Source organism: Pangasianodon hypophthalmus, chromosome 20, assembly GCF_027358585.1.
Source record: "Pangasianodon hypophthalmus isolate fPanHyp1 chromosome 20, fPanHyp1.pri, whole genome shotgun sequence".
Classification (NCBI taxonomy): domain Eukaryota; kingdom Metazoa; phylum Chordata; class Actinopteri; order Siluriformes; family Pangasiidae; genus Pangasianodon; species Pangasianodon hypophthalmus.
In genome coordinates this window covers 15,414,619-15,433,789 of record NC_069729.1, presented here as the reverse complement: position 1 = coordinate 15,433,789, position 19,171 = coordinate 15,414,619, and the positions used below count along the sequence as shown (strand labels likewise).

The following is a 19,171-nucleotide window of genomic DNA, read 5'->3' as shown; positions in this document are numbered from 1 at the left end:
CCTTCTATTTTTAAAAAATACTAGTATGCACAAGTCTCTTTCTGTCTGTTTTACATGCAAAATGAAAGCACAGGGCACTCAGACATCTTTTATCACACTTTTATCACACATGCCTACACACACACACACACACACATTTCTGCAAGCATATTTATATTTCAGAGCCCAGACGCTGGCCCACAGAGGTGCTAAACAACACATACTAGAAAATGTCTCAGAGTGATTTGATAGTGAGAAGGACAGAAATAAAAAAGAGGAGAGAGATATCTACCACCAGTGATGTCTACCACCTCCCTAAATATGTTCTACCCCATCTAGTGCTGTCGTTCACTTCTCTTTCTTTTGATCTGTCTATCCTAACAGAGCAGCGCACGCATTAACATCTCTGAGGGTTCTTGTCCCGAGCGGATCATCACCATCACTGGCCCCACAGAGTGTGTGTTCCGGGCCTTCACCATGATCACGATAAAGCTGGAGGAGGTGAGGAAGAGAGCACGTGTGTGCGCGCGCACACACACGCACACACACACACACACACACACACTTGTCTAGCATGTACATACAGCATTCATTCATTTATTCCTTTATCATTGGTAACTGCTTGGTTGCCTTGTGTTGCTTTAAATTCACTACTATTTTATTTATATTTTACAAAATGGAACCAGCTAAATTTATTAGAAAATATAGCAGGGGCAGACACAAACAAAAATATTAACTATGCAAGCTGGAGTTTTAAAACAACAATCCCGTATATATCTCTAGTTGAGACCAATTACGTACTCGAGTGATGTAGCTGAGGTTGAGGAACTGTCAGATCCAGAATTCACACAGCATGCTGTCAGTGCTGGCATTTCTACCTCTTTTTTTCAATGGTTTCCAGTGTTTCCAAGGAGCAAAGTGGTTGGATTTATATTTAATTTAAAAAAAAAAGGCTAGACCAAAAAAAAAAAAAAAAAAAAAAGTTTAGGCCACGCCCACTACAGATATTTGGAGGAAACAGAAACTGAATCACGTCAGACTGTTAGGCATCAACATCTTAAATGTTGTGTAGTCAATTAATTGTTCTTTTCTGTGCTCGAGTACTCGACTACAGAATTACCCATAATGCCTAAAAGTAATTATTCTCAGTGATGCACCATTAAGTACAACGCATTCAATTCCGTCAACCCATCTCAGACCTCCACCATCCTTAGCCATACATAGAAAATAGAAATCGAATCCACCCGATATATTCTAATGACTCTGCTGCCTCAATCACACCTCTGTCAAGAACTTTGCCTTGCTGCCTCGCTTCTCACGCCAATCCCATTATTTCCTTTATACACCTAGCAGGGTGCAGCTCATTAACCAGCTATGGGGAATCTCCCTGCATCTCAGCCTGGCCCGGTCAGAAACCAGCGAGTTGTCATAGAAACCTCGGAGGCTGCAGCAGGGTCAAGATTCGCTTCACACCGAGCGTATGATGCACTTCGCAGCGTCAAATGTTTTTTTTTTTTTAAGGAGTTTTATTTAGGTGCCTGTTCCACCTCAGACATCCTTAAAATGTTATTGCTGAAGTGGATTTAAAGGGCACAGAGGAATGCGAGAAGGCTCAAGTGGTGCTTAACCAAAGCTCTTGGTTAACAGTAAACACAAGAATCAACACAACGTGGACAGGGCTGAAGCAGAAATTCTAGACCCGGTGCAGAAAGAAATGCAGAATAGCAGGTGTAGATCTGTGGTGATTATTACACTTCACACTGGTTCACATCACACCACCATAGTGTGGATTATTTCCTTAGAACAGCACACGCTGTTGTGTTATACCATCGAATCTGCATAGCAATTAACTGTTTATAGCTACATTAAATGTCGTGAAGTTAGTTCCTGTTAATACTTACGTTATAGCAGCTATAAATCATTTCCTCACCACTGTCTCTTTTTTGCTTTCTCTTGATAATTTATTAAGACAAAGAAAAAACAAAACACTGTGACATGTTCCCGAGAAATGTTCCCCACAAAGTCCTCCGTCCTAAAGACTTTCCTGTAGAGGAAAACATACTGACTGTTATAAAGCGCTGACACTGGAGACTCCTTCCATAAATGTAAAATAAGCATCTCTTTACAGAAAAGTTCACCATATCAATGATTACACATCTTTCTGTTAAATTACAACAGGTTTTCTTTTATATATATATATATATATATATATATATATATATATATATATATATATATATATATATCTTTATTATTAGCCTTAGATTATATAGATCTGCTAGTCCATGTCAGTTAGTTGTTACTATAGAAACGTAATAGAATGAATGCATTAATATAAACCTATCATTTGATTTACACTATTGTCAGAGTTGCAGTTAGAGAAAAGGAATCAACACCTTCTGATGAATCAGATTTGAGAATTTAACTGTGCTGTGATATAATTAAGCAATATCATACGAGCAAGAGTGCGGTTATACTGAAAATCAGAACGGCTATGATTCACCATAGGTAAGATATTCTTTTTATAAAACAGTTCTATAAACAAGAAATTAATATTAAGTAAGCGACATTTCGGACACAATATGGCCAAATGTTCTGTTTATTTTTGCTCCGCTAACAGAAATAGATCCAGAAGAAGCCGCACATTGATTGGTATATTCCCATTAAAGGTGCTTCCGGTAAAATTGGTATATTTTCTTCCTTTTCATCTTAATCTGTCAAGCTTTCATATATTAAGCCAAAAAATGATGTTTCTGAAAAGTATCATTTGCCATGTCCGCTGAGGATGTCGCTAACATTACTGTAGCAACTGTTTCCAACTAGGAAGTGGAATTTTACGTGGTGAACACAGACGAATGGAGTGATACACACAGTGAAACGTTCCACTTTGGTTATAGTAAATACAGGCACTCTAGGAACGCGACTCGACCAATCAAATTAGTGGACGGGAACTAACTGTTGGACAATTGACTGATTCTAAAACTAAAACTAAAATGTGTCCTGATGTGTTTCATAACATCCAGTTTGTGATTGGTTACAGAAAGAATTTGTTCTATGGAGTCTTTTAGGCAATTTTGAATGTCTTCTAGTAGTAAGGCTTGTCGTGAAGGCATGCTGTCATTCGATAATTGTTGAACTGGCTTTTTCTCCCCCAGAAAAACCGCTGACTGGAGCGCCTTAGGTTCCTTTCACACTTGGCTTATTTCTTTCTCTAAAAAAACCCTGGCTGGAGCACCTTCTTGCTGATAGGAAAAAAAAAGCAGCTCACGTACCTGTAACCATAACAACGCTTTAGCATTCCTAGCTGGTATCAACTAAATAACAAGTCTAGCTTGCTATCTAGGTTAGATTTATTATTACCAGTAATAAAGATTAAATAGAATGGTTGATCTCAATGAGGTGGATGTTTGCCTTCGCTGGAGCTTTAGAGGAGAATTTAAGCTGCGTGACTGCATGAAGCCACAGTTATAATGAGAGGTCACATTATGTGCTGGTGAATATCCCCAAAATAAGAGTTGTTATTTTTAGTTACATTGCAACATTGGAATATTAGGAATGAAATATTTTCACTTCAGCATGTTGTAAATCTCCTTATACTCGCTCACTAAGACAGATTTTTCGCTATTTTTTCCCCAACTTGCAACTTAATTGCTCTGGAGGTAAAAAACAAAGCACTTAATGTCATATGGCACTGAAAAGTTTATTTATTAATTTAATTTTTTTACATTGGAAGCTCCACTGTGACCAAAAAAATGGCAGTGCTGTTTAAAAGCAGCCGCATTCCACCCGCGTTGCAACTTCTTTCCGTAGAATTACAAGCATAATGTGTGCTGGTGGTTGAGAAAAAAAATGCCAAGTGTGAAAGCACCCTTCAAGATGACAACACCCAGTTCCCTCAGCTTAGTATTAACATTACATTGGGAATAACGCTACACCATCAGCTCTTCCCAAAAAAAAAAAAAAAAAACCTTTATGCCTAAGTCTCATCCTTGCATCAGAGGATAATCTTACCTCAATACGATAGACTTGTGCCCAAGAACTGCTGCTGTAATCATAAAGACTCAATCCCGGAACTCCGTTCAACACACGTAGCACTGTTTTCCTTTATATCATGCACTTGTAGATGAGTAATGATTTATAATCTCACTTTTCAGTATCACCTAAGAGAGGATGTGTTCCCTTTTGAGTCTGGTTCCTCTTCAGGTTTCTTCCTAATAGACTTTTTCCTCATCATTGTAGTCTCTGGTTTTGCTCATTAGGGATCTAAATCTACATCCAGATTACCATAAAGCTGCTTTGTGACAATATGTATTGGTAAAAGCGTGATAAAAATAAAATGTAATCAGTAATTACACCGTGAGGCATTTGAACTTAATACTTCTTTAAAAACTTGTTAAAGTCAATCCCAGTTGTTTTCAAGAAGTCTCCAACTGTCCTTCATTTTGTTTCCTTTCTCTTTTACTCTCTTTCTTCTTGTCAAAAACAGATTTAAGAACTCAAACTACAGTCTAAGGACTACTTAAAAACCCATGTAAAACACATATGTCAGCATGTTGGAACTGTGGAACGAAGTAATGAATTTGATCCCCTCATCAATCACCTGCACTTGAAAGTAATGGCCATGTAGACAACATTCTGAAACATAAGCATAAACAGCTGAATAAAACATTACGGATTTTCAAGTCAAGTAACAATGTATAGATTCTGTTAAGAATTCAGGCTTGATCCTGAGGTGCTGTGGTATTGTTTTAGCAGTCCCAGATTATGGCTGTAAAGGAGAATACAGAATTCAAGCTGACGCATGGACCTGTGGAGGTTAATGTCACAGTGAATGACTGATCATTCACTAGGTTGTGAAAGTAGATTAGGAGGAAGAAGGTGAAAGGATTGACCTGGACATCTTGCTAGCATTGTACATGACACTAACAGGCAGTGGGGAGTGGAGAAGACACATGCTGTTCACGGCAATGAGGACATAACGTGTATTATACAATAGTTCCAGTTCACTAATTTGATTGGGCGAGCGGCGTCCCAAGAGTGCCTGTATTTCCTATAACCGCACTGGGACGTTTCACTGTGTGTATCACTCCACTTATGTTTCTTTACCACGTAAATTTCCACTTCCTAGTTTGAAATGGTTACTACAGTAGTATTAGCGATACCATCAGCGGACATGGCAGACGATTCTTTTGACTTAAAATATGAAAGCTCGTCAGATGAAGATGAAAAGGAAGCACCTTTTACCAGAAGCACCTTCAATGGCAGTGTACAAATCAATGTGAGCTAGCTAGCCGAAGTGCTATAAATTGAGTCTGGCTTCTTCGGGATCTGTTTTCACTAGCAGAGCAAAAATAAACAGGATATTTGGCTGTATTGTGTGGCTCGTGCCTACGGCCAAATCACAACCGTGACGATATTCAGTATAACCGCACTCTTGCGGTTGATTTTATTATGAAATAAAATCCAGACAGTGACTTTTATATAACTGAGAGTGCAATGAGGAAAGAATGGAGCATACAGAGGTGAAGGTGCAAATCCTCAAGCAATCTCTTCCAGTCATGTGTTTTGGTCTTCATTATTTTAAAATGTCACTATATTTATGGAAATAGATACATCTCTTTTTATGTTTTATCTCCTCCAATCCATTCTTAAAGGTTTTTCACTGTGGACATTGAAGGATTGCAGAATGCAATAGCTTCCAAACAAACCAGCGCAAACACAATTGCAGGAATAAATTCTTTGCTGGGTGCCGTTCCAAGGCACCCACTCAGGTCGTAATTATTCCTTTCACGTAGCCAGAGCAGACGTTGATGGGCAGCGAGACGTTGGTTGCTATTTACATTTCAAACCCCAGCAAGAATCCTGTTCCCCACTAATTAATTGCAGTGATGGTGGGCCTTGACTTGGACCACTATTTATTGCCAGGCTTAATTAAAGAAAGAGCCTCTGAAACTGCGCTGCCTGACTAATGGACATTCAAGCCCATTCCTCTCAAAGCTCCGAGCGTGTTTGTGAAAATTGGCCTACGTTGCTGAGCTTAAGCCACGTTGCAGTTTTTCCTATCAGTCTCACTGCTGAAGCATTCGAATACGAGTCACTGATTCCAAGGAATGATCCTGAAGCCAGTGGCGCATCAACTGCAACATCGAAAGTAACACCTGCGATGTGGAATGCGTAAATATTATGCATAGCCTGGTGGTGGAAATCAATGGAAAACTCAGCCACAAGGCTTGTTCAACTTTGTTCAATCTCTGCTAACCTTTAGCCAGTGAGTCGTATTGATTGACGAACAGTGAAAGGGGGAGGGGTGGAGGGGTGTGGGCTGATTAAGAAGAACCGTTTTCAAGCACCGAATCCAATGCACAAGCTCTTCACTTCAAATCTATGTAATGGTCTCGTTTGAGAAGGCCAGTAGCATTTTGAAAATGTTCCAAAATTGATTCAGGCAGCTATAAAGGAGTTATTCATTTTTTTTAATGGATAAAGACATTCTGTTCAGTAGAGGATATAGGTTGGGTGGTGGGATTCTGATAAAACTGTACAAGCGACACATTTGTAAAACTGCATTAGTACACGCAGAGGTGCCAACATATACGCTTTAGCTGTACTGTCAGAGCTGCTGTTATAGAAAGTTAATCAACACCTTCTAACCAATCAGGTATGAATTCAAGGGTGCTGGGGTATAAAATGATATAAGCAGATTTAAGAGGCATTCCCATAGACATGGTATTTAAGAAGGTCAAATTTCAGCGCTATATCTTGAAGCATACTTCGCTCTTTACCTCAAACACGTTACGCATAGTGCTGGTACTAATATTACACCACTTAAATGTTTTATTCTGCTCTAAGGTTACATATACTGTATTTCAGGACCTGGCTGCTCTCGTGGCTAACGGCACAGTCACCAGCAAGCCTCCAGTCACGTTGCGTCTGGTTATCCCTGCCAGCCAGTGCGGCTCTCTAATTGGAAAAGGCGGCTCAAAGATCAAAGAGATCAGAGAGGTAAGGGCTACAGAAATACACTTATATCTCCACCTCTCTCTCCCTTCTTCCTCTCCCTCCACCAGGAGACCTCTAAGGAGCAGTCCTCAGTGCTTAGTGTGTTCAAGCTGCTTACTCTACTGCATATTTCATGGGTCTGGATGCCAGTAAAAACCCATTTATTTTACATTTATGGTCTCTGCTGTCGGCCTGGGGATGAGGTAATCCCGCATGCCGGGTCATGCTAACTTTGGCGTGGTCGCTAATGCAGGAAATGGAGGGAGGTGGAAGAAATGGGTGAGATACGTAGAAAATGGGTTGCTAATGAATGCAGGCATTAGTAGAACTTATATTGGATTATTATTTTCAAGTCATCCATAATAATCATAAAGTGGACCATTTTTTGTTGCACTTGTTAAACTTTTGATGAAATGCCTGGCTATAATTATCTAAATGGTGTGCATGTGTGCTAACGTGCCATATACCACAATGCTATTGAATTCTTGAATTTGATTGGTCACAAGATGATTAATTTTCTATAAAAGCACAGCTCTGACAGTGGTCCTGGCTGTAATTTAACTGATAGGCTTAATGCATATACATATAATAACGCTTTATGTAAGACTCATGTAAAACATGTATAATCGTTGACATTGTGAAAGTCTCTGTTAGGAGACAATTTTGTGAAGATATTGCAAAAATCCAAGGACTATTTTGCAAAAGTAATTGTTGCATATCAGAATCAGACTCAGAAAGAGCTTTTATTGCCAAGTGTGCTCACATACAAGGAATTTGGCTTGGTATGAAGCTTCCAGAACACACATACCAATAAGACAGCAAGACATATAATAATAAAAATTATTACTACTACTACTACTAATAATAATAATAATATGAGAATAAATTTTATATGTATATAAAACACACAAACACACACACACTGTACAGTAGACACAATAGGCTTAAATGGAATAGGTATATGTACAGATGTGATATAATACAGCTATTATTTGCAACCTAGCTCAAAATCTAAGTGAAAATTTATTATTTCAAATTTAAATCTATTTAAAAAAATCTATCTATCTAAGTGAAAATCTATTATTTGCAAATTAGCTCAAAATCTAAGTGGGTGGAACTTAATGGTCTAAATGGTAAATTGGTTTGGGAAGTTGCCAGGAAATCTGTAGAAAGAAAAAGAACTCTCTAGGCCTCAAGGTTCTCAAGGTATGGGCAAAAACATTAGGGTTCCAGCGATCTGCGGGGTCCAAGCATCCTTCTCAAATAGTGCCCCCAGTGGCCAGTTCTTGCCAAGTTGCATTGAACAATAAAGAGATCAAGAGATGAACTGTGACTGTAGCTCAGATTTCTTGCTGAAAACTGATTGACTGATGGTGTTCATGTATTTGAAGTAACCCAGTTACCCAGTTATAAATCCACATACAAATTAGCACAATCATGCAGTGCACCAAATTTCAGCATTCAATTGTCGGCAATTCGCTGTTGTATTAGACGAATAAAACACTTCATGACATGCTGTCGTAGAAAAAATAATAAACTTCCGAGTGGTAAGTGTAACTCTGCTTCGCTTTGGTCTGTATCCCTCCACTCTGTAGTTGATTATTTTCCTAAAACAGCAAGCTTGGTCATGTTTTATTCCTTACTTATTGTTGCCAAGATCTTGTTTCGTGAGTAAAAGTCTTCTACAGAGGACAGGTTGTACCTGAGATAGTATATTTCTGGATTAAGTAGGTGTACTGGCACCAAAAAAGACCTGTCACAAGATCCTGACAGATCTAATGCTTGCATGTACTGTTTTAATGGCTAGCATAGAGGTTCCAGGCTTGTTAACCTGAGCAAGGCCAGGGCATAGCTATTTCTGTATGTCAGCCTGCCTTTACTTATTAACTAGCAATTAATTTGGTAACATTTTCTTTGAAGCTGATATTCATAAATCATTATTAACTGTGCTTATAAGTAATTCCTTCATAACCTGTAATCATGTAATGCAAGTGTCACTGTTTATTATGATGCCATGTGGTGTAATGCACAAGCTTTAGAAATAATAGTGAGCTGTTAATAATTATAAAGCAGTATGTGTGTATTGATGGATTATTCTTTCACTAACAGAGCACAGGGGCACAAGTGCAGGTCGCAGGTGATCTGCTTCCCAACTCCACAGAACGAGGTGTGACGATATCCGGGAGCCAAGAAGCCATCATCCAGTGTGTCAAACTAATCTGCACTGTCATTCTCGAGGTACTGCTGACCATTTCTTTCCTTTTATTGAATCTTCACACTTCAGACTTTAAAAAGTTCTAAAAGTCTGGAAATGTAGGGGATTTAAGTTCTCATTACCAGACTTGAAAAAAAATGGAAATTCAGAAAACACTTTGGAAAAACATGGATATTTTGTCATCAAAGTAAAATAGACTTTGAATAGGTTGCTCTGGAATCAGAAAATGCCACTATGATATGAATTGAAAATCACATTTAAATTTACAATACACATCAAATTTTTTTTTCTGGCTTTATTTGAGTTTGAAAGTAGAGTTTTGGGTAATGTTTGAATTTGAATCTGAATTTGAACAACTGAATTTGAAATTGATTATGCCACTAAAAATGGACTTGAAATTTCTACACCTGATTATTATAAAATTGACCATTTTGAAACCATGGAAGACAATTTCACATGATCTTATTCAACTCCAAAACTTCACTTTCAAATTCAAAGAAAGGCATAAAATTTCAGATATGTAAATTTAAATTCAGAATGTAGTGGCGGATTTAGGCTGATGAGACATTTTACTTATTCTCTGCATTACCAGAGGCTCCACAATGTACAGTTAATAATTCTGGTGAGAAAAACTCCAAGAAATTGGAACGTAGAGATTCTGGAAAGTTTTTTTTTTTTTATCAATTCAGAACGCTCTGAAATTCTGCTCTAAAACCTATGAAAACAATCTGTTATGTGCAAAGCAGTACTTTGTAGAAAAGGTCACCAGTTTCAAAAAGTCAGATTACTGTATATTAATATAATATATGCATATTTAACTAAACCATGACCTAGAAGTTGGTGCTGTTTGCCCTCATTTTTCACTAAACACTGTGTTCAAGTCCAGAGGATGAAATTCACAGAAGTTCTGCAGTGAACTCAGTCCTTACCAGTCATACACACACTTCATATAAGAATATTTGATGATATTTTGAAAGTGGCTGGGTGCTTGTCATGAAAGATATAGACACCATGATTAAACTGTCCATGTATGCATCCTAGATGTTTTGGAATTAATAACAGAACAAGTTACAGCTATTGGTTTCACTCTATTTACTGATTCATGCATTTTATACCACAGCGCTTTCCTGCTTTCCAGTGAATTCTCGAGTGTGATTGGCCAGAAGGTGTTGACTCAGTTTTCCATAACAGCAGCTCTGACAGTAGTTATGAGTGCGAGCCAAATCACAGGTTTACATTAATATGCTTCTTCTAATATGTAATTTCCATTTCTATAGCAACAACTTACACAGGGACTCATATGGTGGATGCGCCATACAAATGGATTATAAAACATGTAATTGTTGATATGGTGAAGTTTTCTGTGAGATGTTTATTTAGCATTAATGGAAGGAGTCTCCAGTGTCAGCACTTTGTAACATTAAAGCTGTAACTTTACATTTTTAAGCACTGGAAAAACTTCATGACAGAGGAATTTTTACGCATTGTAGTTTTCTCGATAACATGACAAGCTGCATTTTTTTGTCTTATTAACTTCAAGAAAGAGGAAAAAATGTACTGTAAAAATGAAGGAACGACTGTTTATAGTGTTTTAACGTAAATAATAACAGGGACTAACTTGTTTCACGGACATTCCACAACACTGAACATAACTATAAATGGATCAAATTTATCATGTATCATTCTTTAATGAGTAAATAATTGTTGGCACATAGCTGTGGTATAAAAGGACACTTTGGGACGTGCAGTTATTGGAAAATAACTTCAATGTGGCATCGCACTACCTCATGTACTAGTTATGTAGTTGCTTAATAATATGCTTTAACATGAGTCACTGAATAATAAGCCAAGACTTGAGTATTGTGCTTGATTGAGTCATGTTATCTTTTACATATTATGTATGTTGCCTGTTAAAAGCCTATGGAAATATACTCATTAAATAAATAAATCAATCAATCAAGATTTAAGTTTAAAGAGTTAAGTCATTGACTTACGTCCTAGTTCCGTTTTTGCAGTCTGTCACTGGAACTTTAAATGCAGTTAAATACAAAGACTACAGTTATAAAACCTGACAAAACTTTAAAAGCTTTGTCTGAAATATGGGAATGAATTTGCACTTTTCTTCTCAGAACACTACTTACAAAGGCTGTTATAATAATCTCCCGCAGTGCACACAGTGATTTGTAATTTCTTTATGCCTTTTCCGTGCACTGCCTCTAAACCGGGCAAAAAAGATTTGTCACTGAGCTACTGAGGTACGATCACTGCTCATTTCCTCAAATCTCCCAGAGTCCAAAGTGAATATGCTTTTAAATCACCATCTTTTTACTTGAACGATTCTGGAAGGAGGTTTTTCTTTCTTTTTTTTACTGTTTAATCAGTGGAGTTACTATGCAGCCAGCTCCTGTTCTTTTAATGTTAAAGGGTTAGAAGGCAGCATGACTTGTCAGAGCCCATTTGTGCTAAACCCCAGCATTGAGAGCTCCAGGTCCTGCTTCAGGCCTGCTTCTTACTGGTGGTTCTCACCTGCTCGAGGATGCAAATTATTCAAAGTCACATGTTGAATGTTTAAACAGATTCCTTTCACATGAATGAGTAGCTGCAAGGCTGTGCCTTTCCTGATCCAGATCACAGCTGACATCACTATACTTTGAACACATTGCATTATTCTCTAAAGCTGGATCACTTAGATACTAAGGCAGCTAATAAGTAGAGTCCACTACCAAGAAATTTATTAATTGCCATTTAGTTGATAGTTAATATTGAAGGATGCTTAGCTCCTGGAGAAGGGTGATTCCATGATTAGGAGGCCATTTGTGTCCCACTGATATTACATTTACATATTTTAAATACAAGTAAAGTGTCCTTCACAACAACCTATGTGCATGTTACAGATAAATTAAGCATTACAGCATTAATAAAAACGCTTTAGAGCACTTAGAAAACAGCATTTTGTCCTTTCCCAGTCCACTGTAACTACACTTTGAAAAATCTTTAAATCAAAAATCATTAAATCAAAGTTTTATTTATACAGCACATATAAAAACAACAGAAATTGACCCAAAGTGCTTTACAGATTGCTCAAACAAATAAACAATGACAGAGTTATGTATACATATAATAATAATAATAATAATATATTGTATATTATTATTATTATTATTTGTACAAATTAATATGTGAATCCATTACATCTCATGCTTGAAACATCCTTTTCCAAGAGTCATCCATTACAAGTTATGAAAACTGTAATGTTTAATTCCCACTGTTACCCTAACACATTCACCCCTATGAAATATTTCACATGTTCAACAGGAAGTTGCATCATCCTGAAGAGCATGATTTTTCTTCATTTCCAGTGATATTGGGATACTGACTGACAAGGTCACTTTAAATGTACAACCTTGTTACCCAAATTATAGACTGAAAGTAAATTATTAATATAAAAAAAAAAAACATTTTAAGTAAATCATTAGATTTGTCCTTATGTCCTTAATGTCCTCATGATATTACCATGGATGCCGGTTAACCACATTTTGTGTATTAGCCAATTTTACACAAAACAAAACACAACCATGTTACTCACTATGCTGTGTCACACAGGGTGGAGTTCACCTAAAATGTAGCGTGTCACAGTTACACCTGATTCTGACCTTGGACTTAAGTCAGTGTTTCTTGCATAACATCAGCTAACCATAATATGTCACACAGAAATGTATTAAATTAATGCTTCTCATTCATATCATCATACAAGTCATCGTATTAGTATTTATCTTCATTTTTAAATCGCCTCTTGCTTGTATGTTACATCATACTACATCTGAAAGGAAAAAACAAAAAGTATTCAGTCCAGTCCAGTTTTCTATGCTTATGTTTAAAGGTGGGTTGTCAAGACACTATTGAAAATCTGGTAAACCTCAGAGGTGAAAAATATACACAGATGATTTCCTTAATCTGAATGGGCTGTCCAGTTAGGTGCGTAACCCGTCTCTGAATACGCGTAACTTTCCCCGTGTAACTTATGAACTTAAGTCTCTGACTCTGAACATTAGAAAAGCAGGACTGTAAGCGTTTTTAAATATGAATTGAAATGCATTTTTGACCTTGTCTATATGAAAAAATACCGTGATTGTTTTAATTTAGTGTAGTTTCCATGGTTTGTAGTCATTTTCCTATGTTTATGGTGACATAAGTAATGACTTTCAGCCATTTCATTAGTGTGCTTTTTTTTAGGAATACATTGTTTGCTGGTTTTTTTTTATTTATTTAATTTTTTTATGATATTAGAACAGCTATATTTCAGTGTAAGGGCACATTAGTCTCTAAATCTGAAATGAGTAGAGAAGATTTTTCAGTGTCTTCGGTTCACCTCTCACGCTCATGCTTTTTTACGAAAGTATCATACGGCATTACCATTAGCAAGCATCCTGAGTCTCAACAATATGCAGCAAATAATCTAAGCAAATGGCTTCCCGCTTAAAGATAATGGGCCTCTTCTAAGTAATGTGCTGAAGAACTGATCGATAAGCACATTGCATTTGTGTTCGGCTTGTCAGCGTTTCTGCTCATTAAGGTAATACAGGCACATCAGTCTGCAGTCTCGCCGGTGGAATGAAATAAAAAACACACTGAAACTTCATAGTACCACATCACTACATCTTCTAACCACTTTTATTTTCTTTTATTCATATTTAAGTGATTATATTTTTGTATATTTTGTGCTTATCAGATGTTTTTTATACTCACATATTTATTATTTGTTTGTTTTTTAAACAGTCCTAGCTGGTATTGGTTAACTAGCTACTCTAGCTAGCAGTCTAGATTAGATTATGTCAAGTCACACAAGCAATGCCATCATGAATGTCCAAAAATAGTATCTTCAGTTACATTGCAATGCTGGGATATAATAATAATAATAATAATAATAATAAAATATAATTTATACATATATTTGTGTGTGTGTGTATATATATATATATATACATACACGGTATATACACACACTGTATATGTGACACAAGACAGAAATTTGTATATGTTGTATATGTATATGAATGTTGTATATGTTTCTTGTTTCTTTCATATATATTTTATTTATTTATATATATATATATATATATATATATATATATATATATATATATATATATATATATATATATATACACACACACACACATTATATATATATATATATATAGATAGATATAATATTCACCAGCATTTTATCCTGCTGTTTTTCTTGCTTATCCCCTAACTTGCAGTTTGACTGGTTGGTAAAAAAGCGCTTTATGTCACGCTTCACTTTTCTGAAAAGTTGAACTTTTTTCAACTTTGGATGCTCCGCTGTGACCAAAAACGCTGGCAGCAGATCTTTTTTAAAGCAGCTGCATTCCACCCACCTTGTGGCTGCTTCCCATAGGACTACATGTAAAAAGTGTGAAATGTGAAAGCACCCAGACTTGTTCAAGTAGCAGTTTACCTGAGCCTCACCACAAGCATTTCAATGAACAAATGTCCTTGACAGTGTGTGCACATGAAATAAAAGTGTGATTTTAGTCCTAACTGGTAGGTAGGGGTATTCTTATTATTAATCTGTTTTTGCTTCGATCTGTTATTTTTTATTAATAAATTGCAGGCTTTTTGCTTTTTATTTGACTTTGCTTGTGCTTCACTTAGTATTAATGGAATCTTTTATTTATCATTATCTATTACCTTGTCTAATATTCTGCTGTCAAATTTCTGTCTTGTTTTCAATGGCTAGATTTTAGTCTAAGTAGATCTTCCCTGCTTAATCCTTGCTTAATAATATGTAAATAACTGAAAAAGTAAGATTTTTTTCAACAATTAATTCAATTCTGCTTGATAAGCCTGGAAATCCAAGGACATTTATAATCCACAGTCTAAATCTCTCCCATTTTTCTTTTCTCCTGCAGTCACCTCCAAAAGGTGCGACAATTCCATACCGCCCTAGCCCCTTACCCGGTGCGGTACTGCTCTCTGGAAATCAGGTGAGAATTTCAAAACTTGTAATCCTCTACATCCATACCACTAACACTACTCTGTGTTACCCAGTCACACCCTCACACTTTATATCAAATACACTATATATCCAAAAGTATGTGGACACCTGACCATCAAAGCCATGTGTGAGTTTTCTCCGAATTGTATAGGACGTCTTTGTATGCTGTAGCATTACAATTTAGCATTACACTGGAACTAAGAGGCCCAAACATGTTCCAGCATGACAGTGCCCCTGTGCACAAAGCGAGCTCTATAAAAGACAAGGTTGGAGTGGAAGAATTCGAGTGGCCTGCACAGATCCCTGACCTCAACCCCACTGAACACCTTTGGGATGAACTGGAACGCCAACTGCACCCCAGACCTCCTCACCCAACATTAGTGCCTGATCTGACTAACGCTCTTGTGGCTGTATGAACACAAATTCCCACAGCCACGCTCCAAAATCTAGTGGAAAGCCCTCCCAGAAGAGTGGAGGTTATTATAAGAGCAAAGGGGAACTAAATCTGGAATGGATGTTCAAAAAGCACATATGAGTGTTATGGTCAGGTGTGCACAAACTTTTAGCCATATAGTGTATGTGACATTATAATAATATATTATAACCATTACAATGTGTCAGTATTTAATAAAAGCCTCACTACATAGTTCACTACCACAGCTCTGTTGAATTCTTCATTCTGAACTCTTGGTCGAGATTTGTTGATTAATTTTCTACATCAGCAGCTCTGACAATAGTTCCATCTGCAAGGAAAATCACCAGTTTATTTTAATCTGCTCGGTCTAATACTTTATCGTTCCTATAGAAACAGCAAATTCACAGGGACTCGTATAGCAGATGCCATAGTTTTGTTTTTTTTTGCGATGAGCATTTTTGGAAGGAGTCTCCAGTGTTAGCGCCTTCTAACTGTCAGAGGTAAAGCTGTTCCTTTAAGTTTTGGGAAAGTCTTCAGGATGTGGGACGAGCTGCATTTTTTGTCTTGTTACCTTCAAGAGAGAGAAAAATAAGCGAGGCTGGTGAGGGAACAACAGTTTATAGTTGCTATAACACAAGTAATAACAGGAACTAACTTGTTTCGCAGACATTCCACAACTATAAATGGATAAAAATATATATATATGTGACGTTCTTTAAAGAATTGTCAAGCTGCTGTGGTATGAAAGGAATAAAACACTTCAGGATGTACACCACCCTGCTGTTGATTATTTTCCTATAACAGCACACCCTGTTGTGTTTTATTCCTTACATATTAGTTATGGAAAATGAATTGCTATAATGAGAAGATGAGTCATTATGAGAACTGATACATGATAATATTCATTAATAAAAGTGATTATTCATTAATAAAAGTGAAAAAAGTATTCTGCTCAACATCCCTACTTCTTTCAATCAAAGACATTGTCTAGACTCTAGAGGACCATGTAATAGACCGTGTTAGTCGTGAAGAACAAGAATTAACACTGTTTGGGGAGCGAACATGGCAATGCAGGTTTACAAAATAAAGCAAATGGTGTGTGAACAGGGTTTTCAGATATTCACTTTTATACAATGCTTTCTCAAACAGCTATAAATGATTTTGTCAGTTTTCAATAATCTGTTGTTGAGTAGCAAACATCACCAGCCAAAATGTTGTATTTGTTTTTGATGAATGAGGAAATTAAAAAAAATGCTCCGGCTGTGGGACGCATACTTTTGTTGTATTCAACCATTAGGATGTGGACAAAATCCATAAATATAGAAGCTGTAAATCAATGGTGATATTATTGGCGTCTTTTTGAATTATTGTCAGTTTTAAACTTGTAGTGTCTTAGATATTGGTTTGGGTTTGAGTAATGTTAACGTTGATTTCAGGTGAAAAATTTCACTGTAATTAGGAATTTGGCGATATTTTGTTGTTACATCATGGAAATATTGTATTTAAAATCAATTATTAAGTTGAGTTTTCAAGAGAGTTGCATCAGGAAGGGCATCGGGCGTAAAACCTGTGCCAAATCAAACATGCGGACCAAAGATCCGCTGTGGCCGAAAGAACAACAACTAACTATAAGTCCCTAAACGTTTTTTTTTTTAGAATGACAGTTCTGGTGCTAATATGTACCTTTCCTTGTTGCTGGTTGCTGTGGAAATTCACTTATTTTTAAAAATGATCCTTTAAAATGTATATATTTGTTACCTGGAAATATCAATATAGTGTACCTTTAAAAAAGAATCAGATTGCATAACTGGATCATAATTACCTTTAAAGGCACACTAAACTATATGCACCTTTCTAGATAAAAGATACATACTAAAACTAGAAATGGTGTACCTTTAAGGGTTCCACCCAAGCCACAAGGAATGGTAAAGTTCACTACCCTTTACTGTAGAGCCATAATAATGGGCATGTTGAATATCCTGAAGTTCTTGTTAAGTGAATACCAGTACATCTCTATGAGTAATTAGCGTTCCCGTTGTGAGCCTATGAGTGGGATTACTACTATAAACAAACACACTGTTCATCTCGCACTAACTCTACTTATAATCATTTAACACCCTAAATGGTCTAGCATCTTTCTAACTTATCATATAAGCTAAAGTAGAATGGCTATAATGTTTATTCACCCTGGCACAATATTCGTTAGCAGCACTCCTGCGTGTGAAGTGGTGCTCATATTAAGATCAATCAGACTCATGAATATCCATCATCATTAAAACAGAGTTTTCGAGTCATTCGCTGGCTCAAAAAAAAAAAAAAATTAATTGGAGAAGCAGCAAGTTTGAACGTGCGCAGTGTTGATATAGCACCCTATCACTACAACTGCGAGATAAATGTTTATCAATGGAATGAATGTCTAGCCTCTCTTCTGCTTTACTTTGTATGGCTTTCATACAAATGCACCTTTTTTTTTGTAAAATAAAATATAGCTTGAGCAATGATATGCAAATGAAAGCGTTGGTTTGTGTGTCTCTGTCCCCGTCTGCCTCTTTAAGGTTTTCGAAGCTTCTGAGTTTGGGTCTCACCCTCTTTTCTCAGTGGCTCAGGGAGCTCTGGATCTGCAACAAGTGAGTATCATATTAATAACGGACATCAGATGGGCAACTAGCTTGCCGCTGCATCTTTACGGTATTTTTTAGCAGAACTGCCTCAATGCATGGAGACAGGCTTTGTTCTCCTGCCATGCTACATGTCGCATGTTGCAACCAGACTTGCTCTTGAGCCAGGGAGAACGACTGCACAAACACTCCCTCTTTTTTCTTTGGTTTTCATTTTCCTTTAGGTTTGCGCATGGCTTTATTCCTCTTTCTGACTGACAGGTTGAACAAACATTAAACACACATCCTCAAATGTAATCACACAGCCAGGCATTTTGTGTCTGCTTTTTAGTTTGGCACTGGAGCTACAAGGCTAAATATTGCTAACAGATAAAAAGCAATTTACTGTAAACGTTCAACTTTGTATTAAAAAAAAAAAAAAGTACAATCAAACTGGAACAATATTATCATGATAATTACTCCGTGTACATTTCTACATCACTTGAGTCTGATAAGCTATGTATTCAGGAACAGTGTGCTGTCTTCAAAATGGCCGCCACCACTGATTTTAGCTTTTTTGTTTGTTTTTTAACTCATATTTACAGACAGCAGTGTGTCACACTGTGTCAAAAACCACTTAGGAAAGTACAAGATACATTTTAAAGTGTGTGTGTATGATGATTTAGCCATATTATTTTCACAAAGCCTAGTGGCTATAAGTTTTTCTTACATATTAGCCTTATTAGCCTTGTAGCTACAGTGCAAAAGCAAACTTCAGACACCAAACATGACTTCTGGTGTAAGAGTAGAGATGATAACAGTAAATTTTTGGCTGAAGTTTATAGTCCTTGAGAATGGTTTATAGCATCTGCAAACATTTCACGTTATTCTCAGTATTTTGCCCTAGAGGTATGTAGCGATCTAGCATTCTTATTGGGTTTGTT

General features: G+C 36.7%; 1 protein-coding gene across 6 annotated transcripts in view; it reads left to right on the top strand.

Moving 5' to 3' along the window:
* pcbp4 (poly(rC) binding protein 4) overlaps nt 1-19,171 on the top strand; it is a 96,804-nt gene that overhangs the window by 59,259 nt on the left and 18,374 nt on the right. For 4 of the 6 annotated variants that reach the window (XM_026932726.3, XM_034314147.2, XM_026932725.3 and 1 more), the window contains exons 5-9: nt 364-480; nt 6,850-6,981; nt 9,088-9,216; nt 15,130-15,204; nt 18,186-18,257. In XM_026932726.3, the coding sequence (XP_026788527.1) occupies nt 364-480; nt 6,850-6,981; nt 9,088-9,216; nt 15,130-15,204; nt 18,186-18,257 (525 nt within the window). The remainder of the gene's footprint in view (nt 1-363; nt 481-6,849; nt 6,982-9,087; nt 9,217-15,129; nt 15,205-18,185; nt 18,258-19,171) is intronic. The other 2 variants (XM_026932729.3, XM_026932727.3) reach the window with 1 other exon arrangement.